The sequence below is a fragment of the Gorilla gorilla genome, chromosome 8 (genome assembly GCF_029281585.2).
Source record: "Gorilla gorilla gorilla isolate KB3781 chromosome 8, NHGRI_mGorGor1-v2.1_pri, whole genome shotgun sequence".
In the NCBI taxonomy this organism is placed as follows: Eukaryota; Metazoa; Chordata; class Mammalia; order Primates; family Hominidae; genus Gorilla; species Gorilla gorilla.
In genome coordinates, this window is record NC_073232.2 from 67,840,001 (window position 1) to 67,857,666 (window position 17,666).

The window sequence follows — 17,666 nt, forward strand, 5'->3', positions numbered from 1 at the left end:
ATCAATATGTGAGATTTTGATGCTGTCATCACGTTGTTGGCTGGTTGCTTTGTAGATTTGATTGTGTATTTCCTTTATGGTGTCTGTGGGCCATGTACTGTGTTTTTGTGGTGCCAGGTACTGTTCTTTCATTTCCACGTTTAGCACTTCCTTAAGGACTTCTTGTAAGACTGGTCTAGTGCTCATGAATTTCCTTAGCTTTGATTGTCTGAAAAGGATTTTATTTCTCCTTTGCTTATGAAGCTTTCTTTGGCAGAATATCAAATTATTGTTTGGAGTTTATTTTATTTAATAATGCTGAAAATAGGTCCACAGTTTCTTCTCACTTGTAAGTTTCTGCTGAGAGGTCTACTCCTAGCCTGATGGGATTTCCTTTGTAAGTAAGCTGACCTATCTCTCTAGCTGCCTTTAAGATTTTTTCTTTTGCATTGACCTTGGTGAATCTGTTAACTATATGTCTTGAGGATGGTCATCTTGTATGGTATCTCACAGGACTTTGCTGAATTTCTTAAATTTGCCTATTGACTTCTCTAGTGAGATTGGGAAAAGTTTTGCGCACTATATTTTCAAATATGTTTTCCAAGTTGTTTACTCTTCTTCTCTTTCAGAAATGCCAGTGAGTCATAGGTTTGGTCTCTTTACATAATCTCTTATTTCTTGGAGGTTTTGTTCATTTTCAAAATTTTTTTTTTTTTTTGAGACAGAGTCTTGGTCTGTCGCCCAGGCTGGAGTGCAGTGGCGTGATCTCAGCTCACTACATCCTCCACCTCTCAGGTTCAAGCAATTTTCATGCCTCAGCCTCCTGAGTAACTGGGACTACAAGCGTGTGCCACCATGCCTCACTAGTTTTTGTGTTTTTAGTAGAGATGGGGTTTCACCATGTTGGCCAGGCAGGTCTCGAACTCCTGGCCCCAAGAGATCCTCCCACCTCAGCCTCCCAAAGTGCTGGGATCATAGGCATGAGCCACCACCCCCGGCCCGAAATTCTTTTTTCTTTATTTTTGTCTGACTGAATTGATTTGAAGGACCAATCTTTGAGCTCTGAGATTCTTTCCTCATCTTGGTCTATTCCATTGTTAATGCTTCCAACTGTATTATGAAATTTCTGTAGTGAATTTTTCAATTCCAGAAGGTCAGTTTGTTTGTTTCTTAAAATGGCTTTGTCAACTTTTTAACTCTTGGATCATTTTACCAAATTCCTTGGATTAGGTTTCAGCTGTCTCCTGAATCTCATTAAGCTTCCTTACCACCCAGATTCTGAGTTCTACGTTTGTCATTTCAGCCATCTCAATTTAGTTAAGAACAATTTCTGGCGAGCTAGTACAATTGTTTGGAGATAAAGAGGCACTGACTTTTTGAATTGCCAAAGCTCTTGCATTAAATCTTTCTCTTCTGAGAGGGCAGGTGTTCTTTTATCTTGTTGAATTTGCTATCATTTCGATGAGGCTTTTTGTTTTTATATTCTTTGTATCCCATGAGGGTTTGACTGTAGCGTAAGCTGAGTATAGTCAGTTGGCTTTATTTCTGGGTGCTTTCAGAGGGCCAACACTCTGTATGGGATATTTATTAATACTTGTGGCTAGATTCTGGCACTGGATTTCACAGGCAGTGTATACTGGAAGAGTTTGGGGTGTTGTAATTTAGGCTTCAATCCAGTAGATGGTGCTTGAGAATAATGGCCAGCAAATAGACTCTCAGTCACAGGGCTCTTTTGTATTTCAGCACATTTGCAGCAGTGGGGGTGGTGGGAAGGGGTAGCGATGATCCCCTGCCAGGTACATTTCCAGGCCTTAGGGGAGCCCCCTCCAGTCACTGGCACCATGCCCACATCTCTTTAACCCCAAGGGGAACCCTGGCAGCCTGTGCTCACTCCTCCCTTGGGGCAGCTCGAGCCAAAGATTAGGTCACAGGAGATCCACAGCACACTGGAGGCCTGCTGATCCTCTGTGCTTGGGAGTCAGAGCTAATTGTGCAGTAGACCTACAGATGGTTTGTTGATGCAGTAGGTCAAGGGTGTGAGATCTCCAGGCAGGGCGGTGTTGCCGTGGGTGTACAGCTGATGTGGCACCCATAGCCTAGAGTTTTCTGCCCAGCAGACAGCTGTGGGGACTTCCCAGTTCTTTTTGCCTTGAGTGGATCTCAAGAAGCTATTTTAAAGAAGTGACAACTTATCTTAGATCACAAAGTAAAGAATAGAAACAAAGAAAAAATTTTAAAAAAATTCTCTATGCTTTAACTCCATCCCCACCACATTTCAACTGCTTATTATCTAAATTTGTGTATTTTTATATTACCTTTCTCTTAATAGGTTGCTGTAGCTATTACGGCTTTTTATGAGTTTATCTTTCAGCTTCATACCAGAGTTAGGCATGGATTGCACACCATCATTACAATAATAGAGTATTCTGGTTTTGTCCATGTTGTTAATGTTACCAGTGGATTTTATGCCTTGAAAAGTTTTCTTTTTGAATGTGTATGTGGTTTTTTGTATTTTTTTATTTTCCTTCTGAAGAACTCGCCTTAGCATTTCTTGTAAGTCAGGTCTGCTGGTGGTGAATCCTCAGATTTTGTTTATCTGAAAAATACTTTATCACTCCTTCATATTTGAAAGCACCTTTGCTGAATACAGTGTTCTTGGATAACAGGTTTTTTTTTTTTTTTCTTTCAACACTTTGAAAATTTATCACACTTCCTCCTGGCCTATATGATTTCTGTTGAGAGTCAATTGTCAGATGAATTGGAGCTCTTTTATATGTTAATTACTTCTTTTCTCCTGCTACTTTTTAGGATCCTCTCTTTATCCTTGAGCTTTGAGAGTTTTATTATTTTATGCTTTGGTGTAGCCTTATTTGGGTTGAATATGTTTGGTGTTCTCTGACACTCTTATACCTGAATATTTATATCTGTTGCATTTTGGAAAGTTTTGTTATTATTTCTTTAAATAAGCTTCCTACCCCTTGCTCTTGTTCAACTCCCTCTTGAACACCAGTAATTTTTGGATTTGGTCTTTTGAGGTAATTGTCTATATTTGGTGATGATCTTCATTCTTTTTAATTCTTTTTTCACCTATGACTGTATTTTCAAGTAGCCGGTTTTCAAGCTCACTGATTCTTTCCTCTGCTTGATTCATTCTGCTATTGTGAGGCTGTAATGAATTTTTCAGTTCAGCTAATATATTTCTCAGCTCCAAGATTTCTATTTGATTTTTAAATTATTTCAATCTCTTTGTTAAGTTTGTCTAATAAATTTTTGAATTGGTGTTCTGTTACCTTGGAGATATCTGAATTTCCTCAAAGCTATTAATACTAGTTTGAATTTTTGATCAGGGAGCTCTCATATGGCTATCTCATGAGGGTCAGTCACTGGTTCCTTGCTTTATCCATTTGGGGAGGTCATGGTTTTGTGTTGACTGCAGTTTCTTCTGGATGTGCAAGAAATATATATCTTGTATTGATGTCTTTGAATGAAGGATTAGTTATTTATTCCAGTGTTCTCTGTCTGGCTTATTTTTGTTTTTTATTGAATGTATTTGGTTATAGATTCTATGTAATTTACCTGTCAAATTTTTTTTTTTTTTTTTTTTTTTTTTTTTTTTTGGTGAGGGGCTAAGTTGCTGCCTTCTTTTTGGCACTAGATGTCACCTTACGGCCAAGTTTGCCTTGGCTCCAGTAAACAATAAGAGAGCTGCTCATTCCAATTAGGGAAAGTCTCAAAGGAGATATCATGGCAGTGTGGGAAAGGTAGCTAGAGATTCATGCCCAGGGGTCCTGTGCAATGTATCTTCTGCAATGTGGTGCTACTAAACAACCACTCTGGTTTGGCATCTCCTTTAGCTGAGTTACAGACCAGAGTTTCCAGGGCTGGGGATGGTAGTCCCACCTCACCTGTTTGTTTCTGACTGTTCTCAGGATATTTCTTTCTTCAGGCACATGTAGTGCTTCCTGGGGGTTGAGGTAGGGACAGGTTTCCTGCCAGGTAACCCAGATGGTGGGAAACCTGGATGTCACCTTTTCTGGTATAGAAATCATGAATCAGGTGGAGATTTTTTGCACTCTTGGTGCTGGGCAAATTGGAGGAACGGGCGTTGCAGATGTGGAAACCCAATTCTCTTACTGCCTACTTAGAGTTTTTTCCCCATCTCTGTGGATCCAGGAACTGTCTTCTCCTCGTATTTGATTTCTGGGATATTGTTGGTGATAATTTCAGTGCTGTATATTTGGTTTTGGTTTTCTTTGTAAAGAAGTGAAGCCAGCTTGCTTCTACACTATTATTTTGGAACCAGAAGTCCTCTCTTGTCTTTTTAATCTAATTCTCTTTAAGATAATTATTTTATCTTTGAATTAATTATTTTTTATGTAAATTACAAATAAGTCTTAATGGTTCCTTTGCTTTGTTAACCAGTACATCTTTGGAAATAACACAAGTGTAGTTTTAGAGCTTCACAATCAATAATGACTATAAAACTCAATATATGAGGAATCATAACTCCAAGTGAAAATTATATAACTCTTCATCTTCATTTCATTGCAGTCACTTCCATCTTCATTATTTGGTTAACCACTACAGCCACATTTGGAAAGCTGTGTCTTTTCTTAACTGAACAGTCCAGTGATGCTTATTTTATAGTCAGTAAACTGATTAAAAATTAGTAATTCAAATGTGTTTCCATAATTTGCCTAATCTTAAATTATGATTTAAAAAAAATGCTTTTAAAGAAGTTACAGTTTTTAATTCTGATGAGATTGAATTTTATTAGTTTTTCCTTTTATGGATCATGTTTTGATATCAAGTCTAACAGCTCATCACTTAGCTGAGGGCCTGAATAATTTTTTTGTGTTCTTTTATGAAAATTCTGTAAGTTCATATTTGACATTTAAGTCCATAGTCCATTTTGAGTTAATAAATTATGAAATTTAGGTGAAGATTCATTTTTTGGCCTATTGATGGCTAGTTGTTTCAATATCATTTATTGAAAATTCTATTATTTCTCTATTGAATTATTGTTGTACCTTTGTCAAAAATTATTGGGCATATTTGTATGGGCCTGTTTCTGGTTCCGTATTCTGTTCTATTGATTAGTGTGTCTATCCTTCTGCCAGTACCACCCTTTGGATTATTGTAGTGATATAGTAAGCTTTAACATCAGATAGAATGATTCCTCCCACGTTATTCTCCTTTTTCAAAATTGTTTGAGCTATCCTAGGGTCTGTGCTTTCCCTAATAAATTTTAGAATTAGTTTGGCTACATCTACACAAAACTTGCTGGGATTTGGATGGAAATTGCTTTAAATCTGTAGTTTAATTGGAGAGAGCTGATATCTTTACTGTATTGAATCTTCCAATCCATGAACATGGTAAGTGTATTTATTTAGGTCTTCTTTGAATTCTTTCATCAGCATTTTGTCATTTTCAGTGTATAGATCTTGTATATGTTTTGTTAAATTTACCCTATTCATTTTCTTTGGAACAATTGTAAATGGTATTGTGTTTGCACTTTCAGTTTCCACATATTCATTGCTAGTATGTAGAAATTTAATTGATTTTCATTTGTTGATCTTGTACCCTGTGATCTTGTTGAAATTACTTATTAGCTCTTAGAGGTTTTGTAGGTTTTTTTTTTTAGATTCTTTAGTGTGTTCTGCATAGACAGTCATGCCATGTGCATATAGATTTGTCTCTTCCTTTTTAATCTGTATACATCCTACTTATTTTCTGGTCTTATTGCTGTACTAAAATGTCAAGTGCTATATTGAATAAGAGTGGTGAGAGCAGGCATTGTTGCCATCACTGATCTCAGAGGGAAAGCAAACTAAAATTTTATGTTTTGTGAAAGACCCAATGAAGAGGATAAAAAAAAAAAAACAAGCTAGAGAGTAACTATATGCAGGGCACATATCCAACAAAGGCCTTGGATCTAGAATTTATAAGGAACCCTCAAAAATCAATAGTTAAAAAAAAAAGAAAAACAGAAATGGGTAAAAGGCATGAACAGACAGTTCACCAAAGAGAACATACAGATGACAAGCACGTGAAAAGACGCTCAGCTTCATTAGCCCTTGGGGAAATGCTAATTAAAACCAGGATGGAGTAGCATTACACACCTATCAGAAAGGCTTATGTAAAAATAGTGACAGCACCCCATGCTGATGAAGATTTGGAAATGCTGGTGAGGATTTGGAGAATTACATGAAGATTTGGAGAAACTGTATTGCTCATACATTACCCATATGTATGAGACATTGGGAATGTAGACTGGTACCAGCCACTGCGGAAAACAATTGAGCAGTTTCTTGGAAAGAAAAAAAAAACAAAACTAACTAAAGTTGACATATAACCCAGCAATAGCACTCTTGGGGCATTTATCCCAGATTAATCAAAATTTATGTTCACACAGAAACCTGTATGTAAATGTTCATAGCAGATTATATTCACAATAGCCAAAAACCAGAACAACCCAGATGTCCTTCAACAAATTGATGGTTAAATAAAGTGGCACATATCCACATCATGGAATATTTTTTAGCAATAAAAGGAAGCAAACTATTGTTACACCAACAACTTGGATGGATCTCCAAGTTATTCTGGGTGGCAAAAAAGTCAATCACAAAAGGTTAGCTATTGTGCAATTTTATTCATATAGTGAATTTTGCTATTTCTTCTTGAAATAGCAAAAGCATAGAGAAGGAGAACAGATTACTATTTGCCAAGGGTTAGAGATTGGGGTGGGTGAGTGTGACTCTATAGGGATAGCAGGAGGAAGTCTTGTGATGGAACAGCTCTGTATCTGGACTGTGGTTATAGTTACATGAATCTTCACATATGATATAATTGCATGGAGCTCTGTGCATGCACACATGCACACATACACACTCTCACACACTCACTAACAGTTGCATGTAAAACTGGTGAAATCTGAATTAAGCTTTGTGGATTGTCCCAATGTCAGTTTCCTGGTTTTGATATTATATCTTGTTAAACAAGATGACACTATCTGGGAAACTGGGTGAAAGATACACAGGGCCACCCTGTACAACTTCCTGTATATCTGTATTATAAAATAAAATGTTTTTTATGGCAGATATGGTGGCTGACGCCTATAATCCCAGCATCTTAGGAGGCCAAGGCTGAGGATCACTTTAGGCCAGGAGTTTGAAACCAGCCTGGGTAACATAGTGAGACCCCATCTCTACAAAAATAAAAATAAAAAAGTTAGCTGGGCATGGTGGCACGCACCTATAGTTCTTGCTACTCAGGAGGTTGAGGAGGGAGGATTGTAGTTTGAGATTGCAGTGAAATATGACGACACCGCTGTACTCCAGCAGCTGAGACAACAGAGCAAGACCCTGTCTCTAAAAAACAGAAAGTTTTTTCAAAGGGTTAATTAAAAATTTTAATTATAAAAATGATAAGCTATGAAAATAAAGGAATGCTTATTGTTTTCTATTTTTATATGCTTTGGGGTTACAGTTGACAACATGTGTCCACAATGTCTTGCTGAAACGACTCATACTCAGCTTGTCCCACATGTGACTCTCCAGGCAAGTTCAGCAACACCTGAGCTGGTCTATATCCTGTTCAGCTGAGCACACTTCTCAGTGCTGTGCCAGTGTCAAATTGCCATAAGAGTTTCTGAGCACTTACTCCCAGTTTCTTGACTCATTGTGGACCAGCAACAGAACTTTGTAGACCTGCACCAACTCAATGACCACACCCAGCTGTACTGGTGTCCACACACAGTCTGGAATCTAGTGTTGGGTCGACTGTTGCTCCCAGTTTCCATGTGAGTTGACAGGGATCTTCATATAAGAAACAGATATGCTATTGTTGGGGCCAGAGAAAGTCTTCTGTGCCTTTCCAGAATTACAGTGCTGCTTTAAGTTCTGCCTTTGGATAACAAACAGGGACACACAAGGGCAAATTTATTACTTATTTTGGAGAACATTTCTTATTATGAATGATTGCTTCCTGCTTTCTCCTGAAAACCTATTAAAATAGTCTTCCTTATCCATTGGGCTAAGTTAAAAATAGTACATTTTCTTGTGAGAGAAAATGAGATCTTTCTGATTAAATCTTGACATCTCTTTCACCCTTTTTGGCAATCTGTGAATTTGTGTTTTTCCCCCATGTGGATCATACAAAATTACTGTCATCTTATTACAGTTCAACATCATGGATATAGTGGCCCAAATGAGAGAACAACGTTCTGGCATGGTTCAGACGAAGGTAAGCTTTCACCACATACATAATAATAAGAATAATGAATATAAAGATTAACATTGCATAACACTTTACCACTTAAAAGCTCTTTTATTGACATAGTCTCATTGAATTCCTACTGTTTGAAGTAGACATTAGTTTTGCTCTGGTGCTCTGGTATTCCTGACCAAGTACTTCAAATTCAGAGCAATAAAGCCTGCTCCATGGGGTCACTCAGATAGAAGGGGAGGAGCCAAACCTGAAGTTGAGGTCTCCTCGTGTCCAAACACATGCCTTGTCCATAATGCCGTGCTATTTAAGTAACATCTAAAGTTATTTTTAAAACATTTCTGGATAGCAGTTTGAGATATTTACTTGCCACTAAACTGTCAAGGTTATCAGGACGTCATAAAAAGACATCATTTATGTCACAGATTTGTTAGTAGTCATTGGGAGGGTAGATTAATAGAATATGGATAATGATAAAAAAAAAAACAGTTATGTTAAGCCTTAAGGTAACTATTTCTAGGCCAAGAGCTATATTTTGATCATTTATCTGCCTCATAGTTTTAAAAATGTATTCGCATAAGGTTCTTAAGTGTTTATAGTTAAATGTTTGCTCTTTTTAGGAACTTTCCAGTGTGGCTGAAAATTACAAATGTGTTTTCTGAAAGTGGATTCTGTTATTCAATTACTTAACATTCTGTTGTTTTTTATATATATGTATATAGGAGCAGTATCACTTTTGTTACAATATTGTGCTTGAAGTTCTTCGGAAACTTCTGACTTTGGATTAAGAAAGACTTCTGTTGCCTCTCACTTGAAATTACCAAGTGGGTTTGCGCCTCCTCATAAAGAACCTGTTTGCACTGTGCTGAAGGGCTTTGCTATGCATACAATCTGCTTTCTTGGTTTATCAGTTTATTTTCTTTCTAAAAGCTCCCTGAAGGGCAATATCATTTGGCTTGGGGTGAACAGTGTTTACTTATTGATCTTGCTAGACAATATCAAAATAACTTCCCACATTTTCCAGTGAAACAGATGTTACATAAAACGATTGCAGCTTGGCTATTTGGTTGAAGGGATTACAGAGCCCAATAAAGGATTTAAAATATATTCATTAAGATTTTATTTGGAAAGGTGGCTGGAGAGAGCTGAGGATTTCCAGGACTTTATAAGTTCTTATTGTGGGAGAACATAAGGCCAATAGTCATGACCTCTTCCAGGCATTTTTAAGACAGATGTCTATTCATGTTCTTTAGCTAGAGCCTGTACTTCTTGCTGGCATCTGAATAACCCAGTTTAAAAAGAGTCCAGTTAGGGTGGACTAACTTTGGACACAAATTGGCTTCCATTTCCTACATTTTCACACTGCTGCCTTCCTACAGCTGCTAGACCAAGACCTGTTGGTCTGGGAAGCATTTCATGGATAGGGAGAGCTCCTCTCGGTGAACAGTCCAAAACTAAAATAGATGTTTATATAGAAAGCCCAAGAGGAGATTTTTGCCATGCCTGAGTTCTTTCCTATCCCACCCTAACACTTAACATATTACTTAGTCTGCTTTGTTAAAAGCAAGTATTACCTGTAACTTGCCTCTTACTCTTTGCCCTTTAGCTAACTAATAAAGTTTGATATAGGCATTATTATATAATTCTGAGTCATTCATGGTATCTCTCATGTTTGATGTATTTTTCAAACTAAGATCTATGATAGTTTTTTTTCCAGAGTTCCATTAAATCATTTATTTCCTTTACTTTCTCACCTCTGTTGAAACATTTAGAAACTGGATTTGGGAACCCAATTTTGGAAAACCAGATTCATAGTCATCAAAATGGAAACTTCCATATTCTGTTTTTGAAAAGATGTGGCCATTATTACAGTAATTTTATTCTAGGACTTTGCCTCGTACAATTAATAGTGATATTTTGGACAAGGAGTTCTGGTGACCAGCTATACCTAATTATAAGCTATAAAACAATAGATATGAGTGTTTGTACAGTTTAACTCAATGGAGATCAGAATATTCTATGTATTGAGAAAATGTTTAATATCAGTCTATAAATCTTGAATTTCTAAGAGGCTTATTTTGTTCTTTTGGCTGAATGAGTATATTTGAATTGGTTGAATAATTAATAATTCTCATTGTAAAAATAATTATATGCCCAAAATATATTTGATGTTAAATCAAATAGATGATTCTGTTTACATTGTTCATATGAATAATAATCTGTGTTAATTTCATTTTGATAATTGGCCTTTAATATTTGTATCTCTAATTTTATTTTCTCTCTGTTACTGTAAAATAATAGCTATAATGTATAACAATTTTCTTCAGAAGAATTCTATGCTATTATTAAAATAAAATATTTACTGTGTATTGCCTGAAGTATTTTTATTTATCTGGGCCTTGAAATCATCTTGTAAAGAAAAATTCCACAATGCTTGATGTTAAACATGTCTCTTCTTTAATGTGTGCCTCATATTTTTACAGCTGGACTAATTTTTAATTTTCCAGGGAAATTAAAGGAGTGAATATGGAAATACTAATTGCATTTGTTTTCACTTCATTCTTGGAAGGTGAATGCCAAAGTGAAAACTTTTGACTGATTGAAATAATTTTATATCAATAATGAATCAATTTCTGCCTGCAATGTGAACATGAAATTTCCATTGACACCTTTGTGAGTATATGAATGCTAATTTAAAGGAAGTTTTAAAATATTTAAATATAAGCATATATACATTTATTAACTTTCAATTTTAAATACATATTTTTAAAGTTGTATGTTCTTGAGGCTTACATGTTAGACCAAAGCTTTTCAGAAATAAACATCTTAGATTTTTTTCTTCCATATTGGAGTTAGTAATTTATCTTCCTTTGGACCTTTTACCCCCAATCTCCTTAGAACATTATTGAATTTTCAGCTAAATTTACCTTTAGCACTCAAAAGTTATTTTAGTGATTTATTTTTATTGAAAAACCTCAAAGGAAAACACCTTTAAAAAGTCTAAAGCAAAATACTTTTATTTCCTACTTAATTTTTTTCTAATTCCTCGGAAGAATTCGTTTTCTTCTATGTTGTCTTGAGGTTCATGTAATTGAACAAGAAGATTCAGAAGGTCTCTATTAAGTAAAAACAAGTCATTGATATTCAATGGGGGTGATGGATTGCTCACTGGAACACTCATTTGTCTATAGCCTCAATCAAAAACCGGTAATTACTTCATAATTAAACAATTTGAATTAGAAGGGATCTTAAAAGATTGAATACAAGCATTGTATCTGAAACTTGAACATGATAACATTTTTTAGAAACCAACAGCAACATCAAATTTGTAGGTGAAAAAATAGAGCCCCCCTATTAACGAAACAATACCTCCTGTTAGCACAGTAGCTGAGTATTGCTCCAGGGTTATCTAGCCAATGCAGTAAGATTACAAAAGTGGAATAATTGCTGTAAATATTGGAAAGCTAGAACAAAATGATCTTTTGTTCATACGTTGTTCACATAGAAATAATAGACTCAACTCAAAAATAGTATTAGCAAACTTATTATGAAGTTAAGATACAAGATAACTATGTAAAAATTAATCTTTCTCTATATCTATTAGTCTGTCTCTTTATCTACAACCAGCAAACTATGGCCCACAGGCCATATCTGACTTCTTGCCTTTTTTGTAAATAAAGTTTTATGCCCATTTGTTTACATATTGTCTGTGGCTGCTTTTGTATTATGGCGATGACTGAGTGAATAGTATCAGCAGAGATCATATGTCTTATAAAGCCTACAATTTTTACCACCTGGCCCTTTAAAGAAAATTTTTGTCAACCCCTGTTCTGTATCTTCAACAGGAAAAATATCTTTGAGCAACAGGCATATATAAAATGTATATTTTATAAAATATGTGAAATACTTAAGATTAAACTTAACAAGAACGTGCCCAGATGATGCTTACATTCTAAATGAACAGTAAATGTATGAAAAGAGCTAAGATATTTTTGAGAAAGAAAAATTAACTGGAGGAAAGGGAAAAGGTTTGCCTTAACGATAGTCAAAGTATTATCTAAAGTCACAGTAATTAAAACAATCTGATTCTGGCACATGGATATATAGATAGATAAATGGAACAAAATAGAGTTGAGCATTACAGACTCATTTATATTTGTGAATTTACTGTATGCTAAGGATAGCATTTCAAATACAGAGCTTCAAATACATGAAACAAAAATGGATAGATAAGATCAAACTGGAAAAATATGCAAATCCATAATTAGAGTTTGAGGTTTCAGCATTTGTCTCTAAGTAATTGATAGAACAAGTAAACAGAAAATAAGACGTAAAAGATTTGAATAACCCTACCAACCTGCTTGACCTAACTGATACTTATAGAACACTAAACTACAGCAGAATACACATTCTTTTCAAGCGGACATAGAACACTCACCAAAAGAGACTATATTTTGGGTCATTAGTCTCACTATATTTCAGAAGAATATAACTATATAAAGTATGATTATGGAATTAACTAGAAATCAATATTGTGAAGATATTTTTAAAATTCCAAAATATTTGGAAATTAAACAGCATACTTCTAAATAACTTATGAGTCAGAGAAAAAATTAGAAGTTACAAAATATTTGGAACTGAACGAAAATAAAAACGCAACAAAACTTTTGAGATTCATTGACAAAACTTGGGGAGAAAGTCATGCACTTGTTTGGTTCATGCTGAATTCATTATACCTATACAAGTGTCTCTACAAGTTTCATGTTAAAAAAGATTCCTGAGCTGAAAACTCAGGTCTGGAGGAATGCTTGCCTTGAAAGTGATGTTTGAGGGCATGGGAATGGATAAGCTCCACAAACAAAGTGAGATCTAGGCCAAGGGCAGAGCACTGAGGAAGTTCAACATTCACTTCAACCCTGATTGCCCTCCAGGGCCTGGCCTAAGAACTATCTCTTCTATGAAGCCTTCTAACACTCATCTCTCCATCTGCTGATTCCTTCAGCAATGTTTCTCAAACTCTGGTGGAGGACCCGTTTTATTTACCAACTGATAGACCTGAACACAGCCTAAAGATCCAACAGATATTTACTAGGTGTGGTGGGGCTAAGCTGAGGATGGCGTCTGAAACTGGATGGGCATTGCTCACTTTCTTTTTTTTTTTTTTTAATTTCATTATTATTATACTTTATGTTTTAGGGTACATGTGCACAATGTGCAGGTTAGTTGCATATGTATACATGTGCCATGCTGGTGTGCTGCACCCATTAACTCGTCATTTAGCATTAGGTTTATCTCCTAATGCTATCCCTCCCCCCTCCCCCCACCCCACAACAGTCCCCAGAGTGTGATGTTCCCCTTCCTGTGTCCATGTGTTCTCATTGTTCAATTCCCACCTACGAGTGAGAACATGCGGTGGTTGGTTTTTTGTCCTAGCAATAGTTTACTGAGAATGATGATTTCCAATTTCATCCATGTCCCTACAAAGGACATGAACTCATCATTTTTTATGGCTGCATACTATCCCATGGTGTATATGTGCCACATTTTCTTAATCCAGTCTATCATTGTTGGACATTTGGGTTGGTTCCAAGTCTTTGCTATTGTGAATAGTGCTGCAATAAACATACGTGTGCATGTGTCTTTATAGCAGCATGATTTATAGTCCTTTGGGTATATACCCAGTAATGGGATGGCTGGGTCAAATGGTATTTCTAGTTCTAGATCCCTGAGGAATCGCCACACTGACTTCCACAATGGTTGAACTAGTTTACAGTCCCACCAACAGTGTAAAAGTGTTCCTATTTCTCCACATCCTCTCCATCACCTGTTGTTTCCTGACTTTTTAGTGATCGCCATTCTAACTGCTGTGAGATGGTATCTCATTGTGGTTTTGATTTGCATTTCTCTGATGGCCAGTGATGGTGAGCATTTTTTCATGTGTTTTTTGGCTGCATAAATGTCTTCTTTTGAGAAGTGTCTGTTCATGTCCTTCGCCCACTTTTTGATGGGGTTGTTTGTTTTTTTCTTGTAAATTTGTTTGAGTTCATTATAGATTCTGGATATTAGCCCTTTGTCAGATGAGTAGGTTGCAAAAATTTTCTCCCATTTTGTAGGTTGCCTGTTCACTCTGATGGTAGTTTCTTTTGCTGTGCAGAAGCTCTTTAGTTTAATTAGATCCCATTTGTCAATTTTGGCTTTTGTTGCCATTGCTTTTGGTGTTTTAGACATGAAGTCCTTGCCCATGCCTATGTCCTGAATGGTAATGCCTAGGTTTTCTTCTAGGGTTTTTATGGTTTTAGGTCTAATGTTTAAGTCTTTAATCCATCTTGAATTAATTTTTGTATAAGGTGTAAGGAAGGGATCCAGTTTCAGCTTTCCACATACGGCTAGCCAGTTTTCCCAGCACCATTTATTAAATAGGGAATCCTGTCCCCGTTGCTTGTTTTTCTCAGGTTTGCCAAAGATCAGATAGTTGTAGATATGTGGCGTTATGTCTGAGGGCTCTGTTCTGTTCCATTGATCTATATTTCTGTTTTGGTACCAGTACCATGCTGTTTTGGTTACTGTAGCCTTGTAGTATAGTTTGAAGTCAGGTAGCGTGATGCCTCCAGCTTTGTTCTTTTGGCTTAGGATTGACTTGGCGATGCGGGCTCTTTTTTGGTTCCATATGAACTTTAAAGTAGTTTTTTCCAATTCTGTGAAGAAAGCCATTGGTAGCTTGATGGAGATGGCACTGAATCTATAAATTACCTTGGGCAGTATGGCCATTTTCACGATATTGATTCTTCCTACCCATGAGCATGGAATGTTCTTCCATTTCTTTTTATCCTCTTTAATTTCACCTTTAAAGTGGAAAAGTGCGAGGAGTACATGGTAGGGCCTGAAGGGGTTAGAGCAGTGTAGCTCTTATCTGCTCTAAAAGGTGACCAGCCAGGGCTCCTTTCCAGAACAGAGTCACACTGAGGAGAAACCTTAGAATCAAAATTGAGGAGAGAATGGAGAGAATGGGATAAAGAAAAGAGAAGATCCTATAAAAGTGATTGAGGAGAATAGAGCCAGAAAACCTCAGAAAGCAAGCTCAGTGAACTTATAAGAGCTGTCTGTCCAAGTCAAGTTTAGTTCAGGAAAACCAAATTCACATGGAAACAAGCACTAGAAAATATTATGATCAAATCCCGTACAAGTTACCATAAGAAAAAAAAAAAGACTGAGGAGCTGAATAGCATCCCTTACAAACAATGAAGGTACACCAGAAAGATACACTCAAAACACAGTTCTCAATGGCAAGCAGCTCGGGAAGTCACAGAAAACGATATCCTACTATTTCAAAATGAGCTTAAAGACAATAGGAAAATTGCATAAAACAGGATGGAATAACAAAAATCAGAACTAGAAAAATTTAAAGCAGTATGAAAATCAAGAAAGAGTTAGAAACAAAAATTAGAAATAAAATCTATAAACTAGAAGGAACACAAAAAATTGATAACTGTTGCTTTACAATAAATAGAAAGCTTAAGAGGAATAATTTCAAAACAAAATGGAGAAAGAAAACAGGATTTAAGAGCATAAGAAGGATCAATTATAGGTAAAGAAGACTAGTAGATAGATAATAGAAAGTTTAAAGAAGAAAAACCAAAGCAAGGGTTCAGAACAAATTCACTAATTCAAGAAATATTTAGAGTAATAATTAAAGAAAATTTTCCTGAAATAATTGTTTTTAAAATTATATGTTGAAATATCATAGTACATACCTGAAACCATCAAATGAGTATGACCAATACCAAGGTTTAATAAATTTTTAAGTAAAATTGCTGCAGTTTGAAGAAAGAAAATGGGGGGGGGGAGTATTTACGCAAAAGAATATGAGGAAAAGAAAATTAGATGATTATCAGGTTTTTAAGAGTAATGCTTTAATACAAAAGAAGATGGAATAATATAGTTAAGAAGTCCAAGGAAAGATTTTTATGAGCCAATATGTTATGTCTAGAAAAACTGACCTTGATGCACAGGGTGAAAATTGAAATCAACATGCAAGAGCTCAGAAAATATTGTTCCCAAGAGCCATTCCTCAATAGATGCAGAAAAAAAATTCGAATCAAATTTGATATCCATTCTATATTTTAAAAATAAAAAATTTTAGTAAACTTGGAATAGAAGGGAATTACCTTAATCTGCTAGGGCATAGCTACAGCAAATTTACAACAGAAGCACATTTTATGGTAAAACACTGTTTCTCTCCTACAAGTCAAGTACTGTCTTGGACTGGTCTGAAGAATGGATTGGAATGCAGCTGGGGAAACTGAGTCCACCACACAGCCAGGCTTGGAAATAATAACCCCAGGGAAACAACTAAACGTCCCTTTATGCAAAAGAACCTATCTTCCTCACTGGTAACACTGCCAGAATTCTTTTTCAGATATAGAGGGGGAGTGGATTTGGTTAATTATACTCCATAGAGCACCTTTAAAATTCTGTCAAGCCTTTCTCCTCAGGATCACCACTGAGATGTTAGCGATCAGAACCATCTCTCTTACAAATCAGATGTATAGAAGGCATTTCACAGTCCAAACTGAAATATGTATGTTCACAGTATTTCATTCTCCAAGCATATACATCTCCAGCAGAGCACAAGACTCTACGGTTGCTGAAGGGCTTATTTACCAGTAATTCTGGCTGCATGAAGCAGAAAATGAGGTAAACATTAAAGCGAGTAGCAACAAAGGACTGAATCAAAGAGGCTGGCTTTCCAAGAGCCTGAGCTTTACTGAATGGCCTTACAAAACTAAATGGTGCCTGGGTCCTTTCGGTACTTCCCAAGCTGCTTGCCGTTGAGAACTGGGGCATGCTGGGGACTCACCAGGATGTCTGGGCTGGCATACCTGTGGGGTCAACTTATTTCTATGAGAGTTCTTATGGCCTCTAGGGAAGACAATAACAGGGCCTGTGGCACCGACTGCCACCCCCAGAGCTAGGTGGCATGCCACTTGCTATGACATTAGAGCACAATGGCCATTCCTGACTTCTCAGGTCACATACTGTGTGGGAGAATCATCCAGGCATGAAGAGACTGCCTAAGCTCTGGACAGAGCCAAAGACCATGAATAAGGGGTTTGTAATTATGTTAGGGAGGCCAAGTGTTGAGAACGGTTGCTCATATTTTTGTCTGGATTTAGACCTTCAGGGAAAGTGTGTTAAGTTGAGTCTGGGTAAATGGCATGACAAAGCCAAACATTATGAGTATGATAAGAACAGAGAGCCTGGGGATATCCTGTTGTTGGGGGGGCTTCTCAGGGGATTCAATTAAAAGAAAAGAGCCTTCAGCTCTTCGCTGTAATGATGGGAGCACAGGAACCTGTTGCTTTGAGGCTGGGACAGGAGCCACACCTGCAGCCAGGAGGGTGTTCTGCCAGGGGAATCAGAGTTTGAGGAGTCCAGAGACCCACGGAGCAGCTGCCTCAAGG

At 36.6% G+C, this 17,666-nt stretch overlaps 1 protein-coding gene across 32 annotated transcripts in view; it reads left to right on the plus strand.

Annotated features, from left to right (window-relative positions):
* The window catches only part of PTPN20 (protein tyrosine phosphatase non-receptor type 20), a 91,131-nt gene extending 80,258 nt beyond the window's left edge, over positions 1 to 10,873 (plus strand). For 28 of the 32 annotated variants that reach the window (XM_055353050.1, XM_055353041.2, XM_055353060.1 and 25 more), the window contains 2 exons: positions 8,161 to 8,223; positions 8,928 to 10,873. In XM_055353050.1, the coding sequence (XP_055209025.1) occupies positions 8,161 to 8,223; positions 8,928 to 8,962 (98 nt within the window). In that variant the 3' untranslated portion in view covers positions 8,963 to 10,873. Of the gene's footprint in view, positions 1 to 8,160; positions 8,224 to 8,825 lie in introns of all 32 variants that reach the window. The other 4 variants (XM_055353030.2, XM_055353051.2, XM_063710091.1 and 1 more) reach the window with 1 other exon arrangement.
* Positions 10,874 to 17,666: the final 6,793 nt, after the last annotated feature.